General features: G+C 33.9%; 2 protein-coding genes across 2 annotated transcripts in view; one reads left to right on the top strand and one right to left on the bottom strand.

Moving 5' to 3' along the window:
• Window positions 1–19446, top strand: part of LOC127709174 (uncharacterized) — a 243365-nt gene that overhangs the window by 55207 nt on the left and 168712 nt on the right. The gene's annotated exons all lie outside the window — the stretch shown is intronic.
• LOC127709172 (uncharacterized) overlaps window positions 1–19446 on the bottom strand; it is a 31923-nt gene that overhangs the window by 2474 nt on the left and 10003 nt on the right. Inside the window, exons 2-6 of the mRNA XM_052214525.1 lie at window positions 18483–18588; window positions 11896–12481; window positions 6535–6606; window positions 5943–6112; window positions 3946–4163 (exon numbers count right to left, since the gene is read on the bottom strand). Of these exons, the coding sequence (XP_052070485.1) occupies window positions 3946–4163; window positions 5943–6112; window positions 6535–6606; window positions 11896–12481; window positions 18483–18575 (1139 nt within the window). The 5' untranslated portion in view covers window positions 18576–18588. The remainder of the gene's footprint in view (window positions 1–3945; window positions 4164–5942; window positions 6113–6534; window positions 6607–11895; window positions 12482–18482; window positions 18589–19446) is intronic.

Below are 19446 nucleotides of genomic sequence, written 5' to 3'. Positions count from 1 at the left end.
CGATGAGCAAAACACATACTGTTTAGAAAGCTATAGGAAAACCCGACATGATAAAAACTAAAACAATTAAATAGGGAAAACCAACAGTCTCATTTATGTATATAACAATTAACTAAAAACTAGTATGTAGACAGCAACAAACGGCAACCACTGAATTACAGGCTCCTAACTTGGGACAGGCTTGATGTTTTTGTATGCCTGTTTTTTCTTAGTAACTAGAGGCTCTAAGGGGCCTACTTGGATATATAATTTATGTACGTCTTCAAGAAAGGACATTCGCCAATAGTGAAAACTAGAATATAATGCATGACTAAAATCTTTTTTTTTAATCTTGGATTGCGGAACATTTAGTTTCACTCTATCTACTATAGTTTTGCCAAAAGCACAAAAATTGTAAAACATCATCATTCAAGGGTAGTTACTTCAATTAGAAGTGGACTGACGATTTTGATTAGTTGATCATGTTAACTGCTGCAGTTTATTTCTATCTTCTAGTGTTTTTTTACTAATTAACAGCGGAAAGAGCGTTAAAATCGTCATTAAAGGGGAAGTCAATTGACAATTTCGGCTTTGTTTGACATATTTAATATGTAGATCTTGTCTTAAAGATCATTTTGGCTTTTTGAAATTCCAATCTATCTCTTATAGTTTTAGAAAATAACGCAAAAATTAGTAAAAATCTTCATAAAAGAGAAATATCGCCTATTAAAAAAATATTGATGATTTCCAACATGTTGACCTATTTGTAGATCTTGTCTTGATGATCATTTTTTTGCTATTAAGGTTTCTGTCTATCAATAAAAGTTTTCAAGATTGTAGGCAAAAAATGCAAAAAGTTGTCATTTAAGGGCAATTACACCTATAAGTCGTCCGACAGTTTTGATGTAAATGATAAGTAGTGAGCTCGATCTCAACATTCTAAACATTTTCTTTCTGTTAGATTTTCTCTATCTATTGTGGTTTTCAAGATAATAGACAAAACTTGCATTTCGCCCCTATGTTCTAATGTATCTATGTTGGTTGGCAAGCGGAATCATCGGACGTACTTTTAAAACTCAATACCATAATGATTATGGTGGCCAAGTTTGGTTAAATTTGGCCCAGCAGTTCCAGCGAAGAAGATATTGGTAAAATTTAATGGACGACGAGGGACGGAAGTGAGGAGTATAACTCAATTGGTCAGATGAGCAAAAATGGTATGGTGGTTAGATTAGTAAATATTATTGCAAGGAAAGCATCAGACTTATTAAATACACATACCTTTTGTATCTTGAAAAATATCCTTCTGGTATATCCCGGAAGTAATCCTACCATGTGTATCCCGAGATTAAACCTACTTTGTGTATCCCCAGAATAAACCTACCTTGTGTATCCCCAGAATAAAACTACTTTGTGTATCCCCAGTAAACACCTATTTTGTGTATCCCGAGAATTAACCTACCATGTGTATCCCGAGAATTAACCTACCATGTGTATCCCCAGAATAAACTTACCATGTATATCCCCAGAATAAACCTACCATGTGTATCCCCAGAATAAACCTACCATATGTATCCCCAGAATAAACCCAATTTGTGTATCCATAGAATTAACCTACCACGTGTATCCCCAGAATAAACCTACCATATGTATCCCCAGAATAAACCTACCACATGTATCCAGAGAATTAACATACCATGTGTATACCGAGAATAAAACTACCATATGTATCCCCATAATAAACTTACCATGTGTATCCCCAGAATAAACCTACCATTTGTATCTCCAGAATAATCCCACCATGTGTATCCCCAGAATAGACCTAAGGTGGTTAGATTAGTAAATATAACTGCAAGGAACGCATCAGCCTTATTGAATACACCTACCTTTTGTATCTTGAAAAACATCTTTCTAGTATATCCTGGAAGTAATCCTACCATGTGTATTCCCACAATAAACCTACCTTGTGTATCCCCACAATAAACCTACTTCTTGTATGCCCAGTAAAAACCTACTTTGTGTATCCCGAGAATTAACCTACTATGTGTATCCCGAGAACTAACCTACCATGTGTATCCCCAGAATAAACCTACCATGTGTATCCCCAGAATAAACCTACCATGTGTATCCCGAGAATAAACCTACCTTGTGTATCCAGAGAATTAACATACCATGTGTATCCCGAGAATAAACCTACCATGTGTATCCCCAAAATAAACCTACCATATGTATCCCCAGAATAAACCTACCATGTGTATCCCCAGAATACACCTACCATGTATATCCCATCCCGAGAATACACCTACCATGTGTATCCCGAGAATAAACCTACCATGTGTATCCCCAGATTAAACCTACTGTATCCCCCAGAATAAACCTACCATGCGTATACCCAGAATAAACTTACCATGTTTATCCCTAGATAAACCTACCATGTGTATCCCCAGAATAAACCTATCATGTGTATCCCCAGAATTAACCTACCATGTGTATCCCCAGAATAAACCTATCATGTGTATCCCTAGTAAAAATCTACCATGTGAAACCCGAGAATAATTCTACATAGTGTGTCTCAGAATAAACCTACCATGTGTATCCCCAGTAAAAACCTACAATCTGTATCCCCAGAATAAACCTACCATGTGTATCCCCAGAATAAACCTACCATATGTATCCCGAGAATTAACCTACCATGTGTATCCAGAGAATAAAACTACCATGTGTATCCCTAGAATAAATCTACCATGTTTATCCCCAGAATAAACCTACCATATGTATCCCCATAATTTAACGGACGACGAGGGACGGAAGTGATGAGTATAGCTCAATTGGCCAGATGAGCAAAAATGGTATAGTGGTTAACTAAGATTAGTAAATATAATTGCGAGGAAAGCATCAGACTTATTGAATACACCTACCTTTTGTATCTTGAAAAACATCTGTCTAGTATATCCCGGAAGTAATTCTTCCATGTGTATCCCCAGAATAAACCTACTTTGTGTATCCCCAGTAAAAACCTACCATGTGTATCCCGAGAATTAACCTACCATATGTATCCCCAGAATAAACCTATCATTTTATATCCAGAGAATTAACCTACCATGTGTATCCCCAGAATAGATCTACCATGTTTATCCCCAGAATAAACCTACCGTATGTATCCCGAGAATAAACCTACCATGTGTATCCAGAGAATAAACATACCATGTGTATCCCGAGAATAAACCTACCATGAGTATCCCGGGAAAAAACCTACCATGTATATCCCCAGAATAAACCTACCATATGTATCCCCAGAATAAACCTACCGAGTGTATCCCCAGAATAAACCTACCATGAGTATCCCCAGAATAAACCTACTATGTGAATTCTGAGAATAAACCTACCATATGTATCCTCAGTATAAACCTACCATTTGTATCTACAGAATAATCCTACCATGTGTATCTCCAGAATAAACCTACAATGTATATCCCCAGTATACACCTACCAAGTGTATCCTGAGAATTAACCTACCATTTGTATCTCCAGAACAATCCTACCATGTGTATCCCCAGTTGAAAACTACTATGTGTATCCCCAGAATAAACCTACCATTTGTATCTCCAGAATAATCCTACCATGTCTATCCCAGAGAATAAACTACCATGTTTATCCCCAGAATAAACCTACATGTACCATGTGTATCCCCAGTATAAACCTACCTTGTGAATTTCGAGAATAAACCTACCATTTGTATCCCCTGAATACAACTACCATGTGTAACCTGAGAATAAACCTACCATGTGTACCCCGAGAATAAATCTACCTTGTGTATCCCCAGAATAAACCTACCTTGTGTATCCCCAGAATAAACCTACCTTGTGTATCCCGAGAATAAACCTATACCTTGTGTACCCCGAGAATAAACGTACCTTGTGTATACCGAGAATAAACGTACCTTGTGTATCCCGAGAATAAACGTACCTTGTGTATCCCGGTTTTTCTTTCAGGTTGTGGGTATGTATATCAGCTAGTCTGCTGGGAATAACAATATTTTTATAATTTAATAATCGAGGATCTAATCTCGTTACAAAGCGAGATATCTGTAGAAATCCATCTCCAGACACTCCCCAGTCTTCAATGAAGTATGAATGATTCAAAGTAAACCCAGCAGCAGTCGGATATCTTGGCATTAAATCGTTCTGAAATATAGTCATACAAGTTATACATTTGATAGTTTCATTTTCGGTTCTATTTGGTTTTTTTTAATATATTAAATACAAGTCCTCATAAACAGTCGACATTCCAACGGGTTATAATTGTGCATCCATACTGGCCGACTTAGGTTTTTTTTTTAAAAATGGGGCAAAAATCTTGCCAAATTCTTTAATTTCACTCAGACACTTAGGAATTACTTTCATAAGTAAACACAGTGCAAAAGAAGGACGATATCAAAACTAGCACTAATTCTGCATGTTCTATTGTCAATTTCCCATTTCTCATTGTATGTCGTTCACACCTAATTTGAAACGTTACGAGCGTACAAGTTTACACTATATGGACTTTATCCACAGGGTGTGCTTTTGACACAAAAACTCATAAAGCAGGGGCAGAGAAACAACGACTAAAATCTACACTATATAAGTTTTACTGTCACCATCACAGATAGGTTGGTTGATACGACGTGTCTGGACTCCAACTCACAATTATACGATATGTTCCGCCGTCATAGGACTTTAAGATACCAGAATGTTCAACTGGTCATAAAATTTACAAAGTGTGTACTAGTTTTCTCATAGGCTATCATAACACGTCTCCTTATTGTATATAATATGTGACAGACGGAAATGTCATAAATAAATCTGTATACAAGATATGAAGTATTCAAGTCTTCTAATCTCTGAAATATATAGCTTTTTATCCTGCAATCAGTCAACTATTGTACAAATAAAATCTCCTGTTACACATCTTCAATGTTGAGAAGCAGTAATGTGAATATTTCTTTTTGCGTAGCAGTCCATTTTTGGGTCCTCTTCGCGATCCTCGTTTATACTATAAAGGGATTTCTTTGAAAAATCAGAGACAACTTTTTGGATTTAAATAACTAAATCTTTCTTTTGCCGGGTGTAAATTACAGGATAAAAATAATATATGAACATTGTCGGAAATATAAAATGTTCTTTGTACTCGTCGAGCCTCGCTTTTCGTCCTGTTTCTAAAACTCGTACAAATAAATTTTATATTTTCCGACAATATACATGTACATAATATATTGTATATATACAAGTAGCTAACACCGTCGTCACCACCCTCTAATTAATCACTATTTCTCGGATTCTGCGACTTTCGTCGAGGTGAGATAAAAACTTTATCCACACGTTGAATCTAAATGTTGACGAATCCGACGACGCCGATGCAGGTGACGGAATATTGGATCGCTATATATATGTTACAGTGAATTTGTAAAATCAGGGATTTTGTATAATCACTGAACTGATTAGTGATTTTATAAAATCCCTGATTTTGACTAGGGATTTTACAAAATCACTGAAATAATTAAGATCTTTTTTACAGATTCCCTGATTAAATTCAGTGAATTTGTAAAAAAAATAGTTGTTTTTGATTAAAGAATTCTTTAAAAAAAAGTCTACAGCAGTTACACTCAACAAGTTTGAGGTTAATTTAGCCTTTTATATTAATACTAAGTGGGCAATTACAAAATCACTGAAACTGTTAGTGATTTATTTTACAAAATCACTAAGTATTCCAGGGATTTTACAAAATCCCTGATTTTACAAATTCACTGTAACATATATATATATATATGTTCCTCTTCTGTAACGTTCGTCCAGGGCGTGACAAAAATGTAAAAAGTATGTATATTAAAGACACTGGCTGATAATTGATTCTAAAAGAAGCAGAAGAACGTTTATTTGTCTAATTTGTATATTTTTCAATATAAAGCAGTTTAAATATACAACCTTCAAGTAATCTTTGAACTGTTTAAACTGTGAATGTACAATGAATTCATCAAAATCAACATTAGCCACGAAATCATAACCTTGGAATGTCTCTAAGCAGTGGTATAAAGCAACCTGTTGGTCGTGTTCCCCCTGGGGTGAAGGCCGCCGGAAAACTTTCCAAGGGATATCTAAAAATAACAATAAATCGAACTTTGTAGAAAAAGAGTAAACTCAAAATGGACTACAAATACTAAAATCACATTACGTTCTCATCTCAATTTTTAGTTATAATTTGATATATTTAATTCTTTTCTCCACATGTAATTTTTACTCCTCATAACTTTTGCGACAACTTTTCTCTCAGTTAGAAGACCAATTGGTGTGTACTAAAATCAACCAAATGGTGTACAATTATAAAATATTCTGTTGTTTTTATTCCATAATTATAAATTTGATCTTAGATGAAAAAAAATGCACTATTTGGAAATCTCCCAGATGACACATATATTCTATAATGGTAAAACTAAATCATGGAGGCGTCAACAAAACTGTATTGGATCCACAGGCACTAATCTTTGATATAAATTACCTATATACTAAGGTGTCCTACCTTTCATTTCGTCGTAGCTGTAATTTTTAAAACACTCCTTTCTGTCCTTTATCTTGCAATCCAAAGTGTTAGCTGAAATATTTACACAATGGAAAATCTCAAATGCTTTTAAGCAAGATAATTTAATAGATATAATTAATTCACCGTATCGATCCTTTCTTTTTTCATTTCATTTCGTGTAGATAGAAGTAAATAGATTCTATTTAACCTATTGGTATAAGATTAGCATAATAAGAAAGAAATAAAAATTCAAAAAATCTGAACTTTTTTTTCAAGTAGTCACTGAACCATGAAAATGAGGTCAAGGACAATGGATATATGACAGACGGAAACTTCATAACATAAGGCATCTATATACAAAGTATGAAGCATCCAGGTCTTCCACCTTGGACAATATAAAGCTTTTAAGAAGTTAACTAACGCCGCCGCCGCCGCCGCCGCCGCCGCCGCCGCCGGATCACTATCCCTATGTCGAGCTTTCTGCGACAAAAGTCGCAGGCTCGACAATAAAACTAACATAAATAAAAAAAGACACAACGTACCAATTTAAAAGTACTCGCAGTTACAGAAAGCTAGTTCAAAGCCTATAACGACTAATAAATAAATCGTGTTTTCCTAGAACCAGGTTCTAAATACGAATAAAGGGAGATGTTTATACACATGTTCATAAAACAGCAACACAAAGACAAAAATAACCAAAAATCATATAGAAAGCATCATACATTCAATTATAGAGAAGTTTCTATATCCTGTTATTGTTAAGTCTGTAACAATACTTTTTAATTTAATATTTTCATCACGTTTTTATCCAGAAACTTGGCTTAACTCATATATAGTCCCTTTATTTAAGGGTGGTGACCCACTTGACCCAAATATTTATATAGGGGTATTTCACTCTTAAATGGTGTAGCAAAAATATTTAGTGCGGTTTTAAATAAAGGGTAATGATTTATATGGAAGACAAATTCAGTAAATTTCAATTTGGTTTTCGACCTAAAATGAGGACAACTGACAGTTTGTTTGTACTAAAAACTTTAATAAATAAATACATACATCTTGGTAAGAGAAAAATTTATGCATGCTTCATTGACTTGCGCAAAGCTTTTGATTCTGTGTAGCGTAAAGCTTTATTTTTTAAACTTTTGTCTTCAGGAGTTGGCAATAAGATGATTAATATGATTAAATGTATGTATTCTAAGACAATGTCAGCACTGAAAATTAACAATTGTTTCACTGACTACTTTGATATAAACCGAGGAGTTAGGCAAGGAGATTCTTTAAGCCCTACCCTTTTTAACATATATATAAATGATGTTCCAAATTTATTCTCAGGAAATGAGTGTCAACCGCTAACTCTCGAAAATTCTGTTATTGGAAGTTTAATGTTTGCAGATGATTTATTAATAATGTCAGAATCAAAAGAAGGTCTTCACGAAAGCTTAGATAAATTTTCTTCTTACTGTGGTAAATGGCAACTCACTGTTAATTGTAAAAGACTAAAACTATGGTTATTGGTCATCGTCATAAAAAGACGCAAAATACAAAATTTAATTACAAGCACACTGTTTTAGAATCAGTAAATGAATTTAGGTTCTTAGGGAACTTGCTCTCACAAAATGGAAACTTATTGTCATCTGCATGCTGAAGCACTTTCAAAAAAGGCCCTAAAAGTTATGTACTCTATCAAAAGCTATACAAGCGGTCTGAACGAATTACCTGCAAATTTATCTGTACATTTATTTGATTCTTTGGTTCGTCCTATTCTTACATATAATTGTGAAATTTTGTATATGGATGTGTACAAACCATACTATAATGCAATTGCTAGAGTCAGAAAAAATAATTCTCCTTTGGATAAACTCAATTATAGAAAGGAGTCCTCCTGAAAAAATTCACAATAAGTTTTGCAAATTTACACTTGGAGTTAAGAAATGTGCTAGTAATATTGCCTCTAGATCTGAATTAGGAAGATTTCCCCTTTTTTGTTTCATTGCCACACAGTCACTTTTATATGAAGACCGACTTTTGAGTGAAAACTCATCTGATTTATTTAAAGAGTGTTACTCTCTTTCTAAATCACTTCATGATCAAGGTATATACTCATGGTACTCATATGTAAATCATATTAATAGGTCCGATAATAATATTAGCAAACCCAAAGATGTAACTAAAAACAAAAACGGACACTGTAAGAATTTCAGTAAAAAATTCTATAAAAATGAATTTCAGCAAATATATAAAGAAACTATATATGACAATAAAATATCATCTCTCGACCAAAATAGCAAACTTCTTCTGTTTAAGCATATAAAAGCTGAATATAAACAAGAATTTTATTTGACATACCCTAATCTTGATACAAGAAAACTTATATGCAAATTTAGAATAAGTGATCATTCCCTCGCTATTGAAACTGGAAGATATAAAAATATTCCACGCCCTCAAAGACTTTGTAATAAGTGCAAAGTTCTGGATGATGAATCCCATTTCTTTTAAATATGTAAAATAAATGATGATACAAGACATGTCTTTTTTAATGATTTAAAAATTCAATACAAAGATTTTTCTGATAATAAAATGAAATATATACTAAATCCAACCACTAGTCAGCAAGTGAAATCTTTAGGCTCCTTTATTAAACAGTCTATGGAACTGAGGACAGGGGGCACTTGAGGTCATTTGTTGTGTTTAATGTTTTGGTTTATTTTTATTTTATATGTAAATTTTAATGTCATCATTATATTGTTGTTATTACATGTAATTGTCATGCCTTTGGCACTCTTATGGGTGTAATTTGTGCTTTAATAAATTAAATTATATAATAAGCAAAGCTCTAAATTGTCCCTAGTCTATAACAAGGGCACACACGCTGAAATGACTCGCCTTCTTTACTTATGATTGAATTTATGTTGAAAGTCAGTAATATGAATGTTTTACTACAAGTATCACATAAATTTAACGTTATCAATGTTAGTTTAAAAGTGAGGTCACGGTCAGATGAACCGTGCCAGACAGAATTAAATGTACACCTTACAATCATTCTATACACCAAATATAGTGGTCCTATCGCATTGCATTTGCGCCAATTTTTACAAAATCCAATCTTTCATTTGCGCCACAAGGTTATATATCATTTGCGCCAAAAAATAAAAACTACATTTGCGCAATTTCACAGGTAACATATAACGGAAAAGTTTAAATATTCATTGCTATATCGTGAATAAGATTTTTTTTAAAGTATTCCCCTGGGTAACTAAGTGAGTACATACTCATTTCTAATATAAAACTGAGAGTCACGTAGGTATAAAATAACACAGTGTTCACATGTTTGAGGTGTCAGTTCTGAGAGACAAACAGGCCGTTTAATAGTTCTCTCAACTGAATTGTTTCATATTTTTCACGTTTAAAGCTGACTATACGGTATGGGTTTTCCTCAATTTTGAAGGCCGTACGGTTGCCTATAATTGCTTTCGTCCCCTTCATTTGAACTTTGGTGGATAGTTGTCTCATTGGGAATCATACACCATCTCATCTTATATAGAGGAAATAAGGCTGTAATTTTTTATGACCACACATATAGGATATCAAATGTACATGAGTATACATCCGGACCGTTGCTTACAAGTCTTGTGTCAGAACAAACTTTTGGTTTTACTTCAGTGTATAGTGCTTTCTTTTAGGTTTTATGATCACGTTAATTTATAACAGAACTGTGTTCTAACATTATTATGAAAAGTCTCTTTTTAAGAACATATCAGTGTATAGTGCTTTTATTATGGTTATGATAACTGATTTGTTATGAATATGTTTTATCATGCAATAGAAAACTGTGTTTTAAAGTTATTATTAAAGGTCTCTTTTGAATAAAACTATTTTTTCTATACTATTAACCTGTATTTACCTGTATTATTGGCGCAATTGAAATGTTTTATTTTGGCGCAAATGAAATATAATTCACTGTGGACCAAATGAAAGATTTTTTTGGCGCAAGAGCAAAGCACCGTGTCATTGACCAATGAATCATGAAAATGAAGTCGATGTCATATGAAACCAACCATACAACCACGCACACCTTACAATCATTCCACACACCAAATATAATTAACCTATAATTGCTTATAGTATTTGAGAAACAGACAAAACCACAAAATATGAACAATGTCCATAAAAATGAGGTCAAAGACAAAAGAAACCGGCCAGTCGGACATGTACACCTTACAATTGTTTCATACACAAAATATAATTGACCAATTGCTTATAGTAACTGATAAACTGTCAAAACCACGAAAACTTGTCAATGACTAATCAACAATGAAAATCAGATCAAGGTCACATGAAACTTGCCAGACAACCACGTACACCTTACAATCATTTCATACATCAAATATAGTGGTCCTATTGCTTATAATATCTGAGATACGGACCTCACCACGTAATTTTAACCTTGATCACTGATCCATGAAATGATGTCTAGGTCAGGTCAACCCTACCTGATGGACATGTAGACGTTGCAAGGAACCCATACACCAAATATAGATATCCTATTACACACTATAGATGAGTATTTCACTTAGCAAAAATACTAATTTTTTCTATCAGTCACTGACCCACGAAAAAGAGGTCTGGCAAGGACAATGGACATATGACAGACAGAAACTTTGTAACTTTTAAATAAACTGTTGAAACAGAGATATCTCGCCTGTATGAAATTTTGATAGTAGCAAATATTGAAATTAAAATGAAAAAAATCTAATATGCCAAAAGACCATTGAAATAAGATGTGCCAATGCTAATACAACTATCACTCAGATATTATATGCAGAATTTTACCATAAGTGGCTCCCCTTAAACTGATCTTTTCATAAACTTGAACATTTAAGACTATGCAAAAGTTTCAACGTCAATAGTCCATGCCTAAAGGGCGGTTTTAATGATCTCCATGGAAATGAGACATGTCAAGATAATGCAAATGATATATATTTTTTAAAAAGCATGGACTTACCACTAGTGGTTCCCCTTAAACTAACTTTATAATCACAAATTTTACAAATTGTTGACGCCGCCAGCACGCAGAAGGATGAAAAATTTTGTCCTGCATTTTTTTTAGTTGTTATCTCTGTCCTGCCTTTTTATTTTTCACTCTATTCGGTCCTGCCTTTTTTTTATTAGGTTAAACTGACTTTTTTTTACATAAATTGTCATCCTGCCTTTTTTTTTTTGCAAAGTGTCTCATTCTGCCTTTTTTGTTTACTCAAAACTCCTGTCCTGCCTATTTTTTTCAAATTTCATCCTAGCCCCCCCCCCCCCCCCCCCATAAAAATCAAATGGTAGCACCCTAACCAAAAATAGTTTGTTACTCACCTGTTGCTTCCCCTGGTAACGGAGCAGGAAATATACCCATGTCTAAAACATCTTTCTTCTGGTAATATTTCAACACTTTAAAAGCGTCCCTATTTAATGGTTGGACCAGCGTTATAAACCTGTCTACTCCCATCAAAAGATTGTATTCGAACCACTCAATAAGTTTGATAGGTTTTTCAGTGCCGTACGCCATTTTAGAACATACAGCTAGCTTATCTTGTTGTCTTGTTGGATAAGTTACTTTAAGTACTTGTGAACACGAGTTATCAGAAGCACCATTTTTAACGATACTAATATGAGTAATAGATTTGTTTGTTATATCACATATAAACTGACAGGCATACATTTTTGGACTTCCTTGTGAGTACTGCCGCCAGCGCGTTGCTTTTACAAACGCATGCTGTTGGTCACTAGTAAACAATATGCAGTTGAATTGGTCATTTCCTTTACACCATCCAGTAATTACTATTGAGTCATATTTAATCCAATTAACATTTAGCTTTCCAATGGCCGAATAAGCATAAATATCTTGTGGACGACACTGGTTGCCTCTAGCGGTCATACTAAGAATTTCCGTGTGTATTTCCTGTGTGAAATAAATTATGGCATACACTCCGTTTGTATTTCCTGTGTAACATAAACATGACAAACTAGTGTATACTTTCCGTGTGTATTTTCTCTATGACATACATTACTTTCTACTTTCTGTGTGAATTTTCTATGTGACATAAATTATTGTATACTTTCCGTGCATTGTGTGCTTACTGTGTGTCAAAAATTTCCATGTGTATTTCCTATGTGACATAATTTACTTTATACTTTTCGTGTGTATTTCCTGTGTGAAATAAATTATGGTATACAATCTGTGTTTATTTTCTGTGTGACATAAATTATTGTATACAATCATTCCGTGTGTATTTCCTGTGTGCAATAAACTATGGCATACACGCCGTTTGTATTTCCTGTGTACCATAAACATGATAAACTAGTGTATACTTTCCGTGTGTATTTCCTATATGACATAAATTACTTTCTACTTTCTGTGTGAATTTTCTATGTGACATAAATTATTGTATACTTTCCGTGCATGTGTGCTTTTTGTGTGTCAAAAATTTCCATGTGTATTTCCTGTGTGACATAAATTACTTTATACTTTTCGTGTGTATTTCCTGTGTGAAATAAATTATGGTATACAATCCGTGTTTATTTTCTGTGTGACATAAATTATTATATAGCTTCTGTGTGTATTTCCTGTGTGAAATAAATTATAATTGTATACAACCCGTGTGTATTTTCTGTGTGACATAAATTATTGTATACAATCCGTGTGTATTTTCTGTGTGACATAAATTATTGTATACTTTCCATCTGCATTTCCTGTGTGACATAAATTAGTGTATACTTTCCGTGTGTATGTTCTATATATATATATATGTGACATAAATTATTGTAAACATTCCGTAACCCTTACCGAAAAATAAGCCCTGCGGCAAACATTTGCACCGCAACCATTTTACCATGCAAATGAAGGTTGCGGCAAGCTTGCTGCAAACATAATTATGCAAATTAGATTTGCCGCAAGCTTGCGGCAATTGTTTGTTGCAAACTTGCGGCAAACTTGCAGGAACTACACATATACCAATGTCATGTGTGTAGACACATTCAATTTATCTCTTAATACACAGCAACATTTTTAAAAGAATTTCTGCCTGTATACAAACAGTCATTGAAAGAATTTTTGCAAACTTAAAGATTTAAGGAAATACATACATGCATTTGAGTTTTAAAAAAGGGGTCAGGGTTTATTCTCAAATGACATCATATACCTGTATTAAGAAATGAAAAAGGATAAATCTCCAATGTGTATTGGGTATAAAGCTAGGTAATAATTGCATTACAGAATTGAACTTAATTTTAATAAACACGATACAGTACATCAGTTACAAAATTAAAACTTATAAGAGCTAAAATTTTTCAAACACACACACATATATATATATAGTTGCTTACTTAATTATGTATGATGGTGACATTAATTATTTTATTAAAACATGCAGTTCTATGAATTATTTGTACTTACAAAATTACCTATTGAATATCCTATATTATTGAACTAAAATGCCTCCTTGATCTTTTATATGTGAAATGCATTTTCCAAACACAATCAACATGACCTACAGGGGCGTAGCTACCCGGAGGCACGGCAGCACGTGCATCCACGTCGTTTTCACAAAAAAAAAAAAAAAAAAAAAAAAAAAAAGAGAGAGACAGAGAGAGAGGGGGACAGAGTTAACATCCTGTAAGACATGTATGTGTACGATAAATACATACAGCTGGTGTAAACTTAGAGAAACTTTTTATATTACGGGCATTGTTTAGAAAATACCAGCTACATAGTTGTTGGTACCACAACCATACCGTATACTCGCTTTGAGTGTAAAAAAAAACATAATCCCTCTAGGGTTAACAAAAAAACTTGAAAATTATTATTTTCCGCTTCGCCCCAAAGCACACATCTTACTAGAATGAAGACTCTTCAACTCGTATTGATCCGGGAATAATGACTGTAACCTTGTGAACTAGTTCAATATTGACTAAGTATGTAGGTCTTGACAACACGAATAGTTCATTTTCACATCACGTCAACGTATCTCGTCCTGTGTGCATGTAATATTTGCTACCGGACATTAATAACCATTCAATTAATCAATAGTTTCCGTATACTAGTAGATGAGAAGTTGGAACTGCTGTTATTATTAAAAAAAAAAGGTACACATCTTCCAGTACATGTTTTACGTTTTTATTTATTTTACAAAAAAAATCTTTTATATAGATTCGATAATTCGAAGTCGTTCCTATATGGGCCGGCTATACGAATGGTTGATTGTAAAACCATTTAAATAAATTGTTAATTCTAACTCGTTTTACTGGACTATTAGGTCATTCAATTTTAAAAAGAACTGTCTGTCCGAGTAGGACACTAAACTGCTGATTCTTGTTCGAAAGATACACCAAACTTTTATTACACGTATCTTCACTGTTATCATCTAGATATTGCCATACAACTGGTCGAATGCATATGCATTTGTTAATTAGCTGGCTAATTAAAAACGCAGATCATGAAAAAGATCGTTATCAAAGAACCATTTACTCTGAAAAAGTTCATTAATTTCAACTTCGAATATTCCTAACTACGTAAAACTCGAAATTCCCATCTCTCTCTTGTAGAGTTTACCCACAAAATTTTTAAACATCTAAATACATATGTTAAGCAAAATATATGAGAATGTGTCCACCAAGTATTTCGTATCCATGATGTTTTGCTAACAGAAACTCCACATATAGTATTGTGTTTATGTTTATTGTTTGTTTTTTTTTTAATCTACTTTGCTCAATACAAATACTAGCATATGGAACAAATCTCCGTGATTTCAAAAGCTTTCACGTACAAAAAACGCAAGCGACAATGTTAAGTCTTCATTCGACTCGAAGTTAAACAAATAGTTGACCAAAAAAACACAAGAAAAATGTCCAAGTTTTATTTCGGTTGTGATTGTTTTGAAACGCTATATATGCGGAGCTTCAGGGGGGCTTCGCCCCCTGGCCCCCCCTACCAGGGCTTTGCCCTGGACCTACTGGGGGCCTTAGGCGGTCCCCAGACCCCTCGCCCTATAGTTTGTGATTCCACTTCATTAAGAAGGTAGCTACGCCCCTGACCTAGACATAATTTCAAATTGTTAGCTTCCAGGAAGTGCCAACTAGGCATGCCCAGTCAATATTGTGTAATTCTTGCAATGTTCTGGCAAACACATAGAATGGTCAAAGTTTTCTGCAATCTTGCGGCAAACATATAGAATAGTCAAAGTTTTCTGCAATCTTGCAGCAAACACTATTTATTATCTTAACTTTCTGGCAATCTTACGGCAAACATTGATGTTTCTGCAAACTTGCCGCAAGCTTGCAGTAAAAAGCTGCAATGTTTGCCGGAAGTTTGCAGCTAGCGGCAAACTTCTGCAAACACTATTTTCTGTGTTCCTGCAAACGTTTTGTTTGCCACAAGCTTGCAGCAAGTCTGCTGCAAGTTTGCAGCAAACAATTCAGTTCCATAAGGGAAGTATTTCCTGTGTGACATAAAATATCGTACACTTTCCGCGTGGGTATTTCCTGTGTGACTTAATTAAAATATTGTATACTTTTCCGCCTGGGTTTTTCCTGTTTGACATAAATTAGTGTATACTGTCCGTGTGTTTTTTCTATGTAACAAAAATACATTATTGTATACCAGCCGTGTGTATTTTCTATGTGACATAAATTAGTGTATACTTTCCGTATGTATTTCCTGAGTGGCATAAATTATTGATACTTTCCGTGTGTATTTCCTGTGCGAAATAAATTATGGTAAACAATCGGTTTGTAATTTCTGTGTGACATAAATCTAAACATTCTGTGTGTATTTCCTTTGTGAAATAAATTATGGTATACAATGCGTGTGTATTTTCTGTGTGACATGAATTATTGTACACTTTCAGTGTGTATTCCTGTGTGATATAGTGTATACTTTCCGTGTGTATTTTCTATGTGACGTAAATTATCGTATACCTTCCGTAAGTATTTACTGTGTGACATAAAATGTTGTATACTTTCCAAGTGGGTATTTCCTGTGCGAGATAAAATATATGGTATACTTTCCGCGTGGGTATTTCCTGTGTGACATAAATAACTGTAAACTTCTGTGTGTATTTCCTGTGTGACATAAACTATTGTATGCTTTCCGCGTAGGTATTTCCTGTGTGACATAAAATATTGTATACTTTCCCCTGGGTATTTCCTGTGTGATATAGTGTATAATACTTTCCGTGTGTATTTTCTATCTGACATAAATTATCGTATACCTTCCGTATTTACTGTGTGACATGAAATATTGTATACTTTCCAAGTTGGTATTTCCCGTGTGACATAAAATACATGGTATACTTTCCGCGTGGGTATTTTCCTGTGTGACATAAATAACTGTATACCTTCTGTGTGTATTTCCTGTGTGACATAAAATATTGTATACTTTCCCCCAGGGTATTTTTTCTATGACATAAATTATTTTTTATACTTTCCGTGTGTAATTCCTTTGTGACATAAATTACTTTATACTTTCCGTGTGTATTTCCTGTGTGACATTATTTATTTTTTACTTTCCGTGTGTATTTCATGTGTGACTTAAATTACTTAATACTTAGTTTATACTTTCTGTGTGTATTAACTTTGTGACATTAGTTATAGTATAATTATGCTTTCCGCGTGTACAGTTCATGTGTACATAAATGGTTGTATATTTTGTGTATGAGTATATTTGCAGTGTGACATAAAATAAAAGCATTATTATTGCAAAAAAGATCATTTATACAATATTTTGTTCACTCCTACAGGGCAACAATTCGTAAGGGTTCCGCGAAACCCAATGTCTCGCCTATTTTTGCTGTTAATCGCAGGCTCAACAAAAGTGAGGGAAAAAATATAGAATATTCCTCTCGATTCTATCTTTTGATTGTAAGAAGCTTCTGTCCAAGTTTAGTAAAAATACAGGATAGTTTATGAATCTAAAAAATGTTTTAAAAACTTTAACTGCAGACTGTATGTAATGTTAACTGGAAGAAAAAGTAAGTCCATTTATAAGTAAAATACGGAAAAACAGAAACAAAATTTCCTTAATAGATACTAGCTTTTGATCATAAACAAGCTTCTGTCCAAGTTTGGTACAAATCCAGGATCATAGTTTAATAAAGTTATTAAAATTTTAAAAACTTTAACCACAGAGTGAATGTAAATAAATGTTTCCTGGCAGAAAAACTAAGTCTATTTATAAGTAAAATACCGAAAAAATGGATTTTTTTTTTTTACAAAATTTACTTTTGGATACTATCTTATGATCATAAACAAGCTTCTGTTCTAGTTTGGTAGAAATCCAGGATAGTTTAAGAAAGTTATTAAAATTTTAAAACTTTAACCACAGAGTAAATGTAATGTTTCCTGGCAGAAAAACTAAGTCCATTTAGAGGTAAATTACGGATAAACAGGATTTTTTTTTAACAAAATTTACTTTTGAATACTATCGTAAGATCAAAAAACAAGCTTCTGTCCAAGTGTGGTACAAATCCAGGATAGTTTAAGAAAGTTATTAAAATTTCAAAACTTTAACCACAGAGTGAATATTTGTGGACGCCGCCGGCGCCGCCGACGACGACGACGGAATGTAGGATCGCTATGTCTAGCTTTTTCGACACTATTCTTTGTCGAATGTTCAAAAGTACGCCAATATGTTATTAGAAACTGTACATACACAAATGAAATAAGTAGGCGCGGATTCAGAAAGGTGAGCGCCCGACTCCCCCCACCTCCCCCCGACCCCTAAAAAAAAGAGAAAAAATGTAATTCATAGGTAAACTTATTTGTGAAAATATAGACCTGTAAGTCCTAATTCTGAAAAGAGTCCCATTTCGTCATTCAAAGAAACCTCCTTTTATGTTCAAATGTAATATCTGTTAGCCTTAATTAAGAAAATAGTCATATTTAAAAGCAGATATTGATATACTTACATAACCAAAAATGATTGCAGAAAATTTATTAAATAATGCCACGGTGACAACTAGAACCAACGTCAGCGCTATTGTCTTGATCAAGTATTTCATGTTCAAACCTCTTCTGAAATAATAAAATATAAAAATAAGGAGATGTGGCATGATTGCCAATGAGACAACTCTCCGCCATCATGGCCATGATTGCCAATAAGACAACTCTCCACCATCATGACCATGATTTCCAATGAGACAACTCTCCGCCCTAATGGCCATAGACCAAATAACGTAGAAGTTAACAACTATAGGTCAACGAATGGCCTTCAACAATGAGCAAAGCCCAAACCACATATTAAGCTATAAAAGGCCCCAAAATTAAAATTGTGAAACAATTCAAATGAGAAAATTAACGGCCTGCTCTATGTACAAAACATTAAACGAAAAACAAAAATGATTTAGACTAAAGTTAAGCGCTCTCGACCAATGAAATTGTAGAATTTGATGTTCCTTAATTGTGAAGAATGAATGTAAATCATGTATATTTCCTAACAACAACAGCTTCGTCTAAAAAAAATACTATTGTAAACTCGAACGTGTAATGTAGTTTCTCATAGGTATTATGTAAAATGTGAGTCGTTTTTCGCCGGTTTGACATCCCTTACACAGTCCTTCATATTTCTCTTTGGAGTTTCTGTTCATGTTGTGAGTGCACAGATTAATGCTTGATGTTAATTCTTTTGAAAATCTATGCACATAATATTTTTTGGCCGACCGTAGAAAAATAGCGGACAACTTCGCGGCGGATGGCAAAAAAATGCCTAGGCGTTAGCAGAAATCGACAGCACCTCTAATGCAATCACAGACAACAAACGGAGCTTATGGAACAATTTACTTCGAGAACACACACCGACATTGCATATATACATACGCAGGTTGTTGTGGGCAATAAGAATCATATAAGATTCATACGCAGTGGTTTCGTATG

This window comes from Mytilus californianus, unplaced genomic scaffold, assembly GCF_021869535.1.
Source record: "Mytilus californianus isolate M0D057914Y unplaced genomic scaffold, xbMytCali1.0.p SCAF_7, whole genome shotgun sequence".
Lineage (NCBI taxonomy): Eukaryota > Metazoa > Mollusca > Bivalvia > Mytilida > Mytilidae > Mytilus > Mytilus californianus.
The sequence above is the reverse complement of the archived record's forward strand: the minus strand, read 5'-3'. Positions and strand labels throughout refer to the sequence as shown.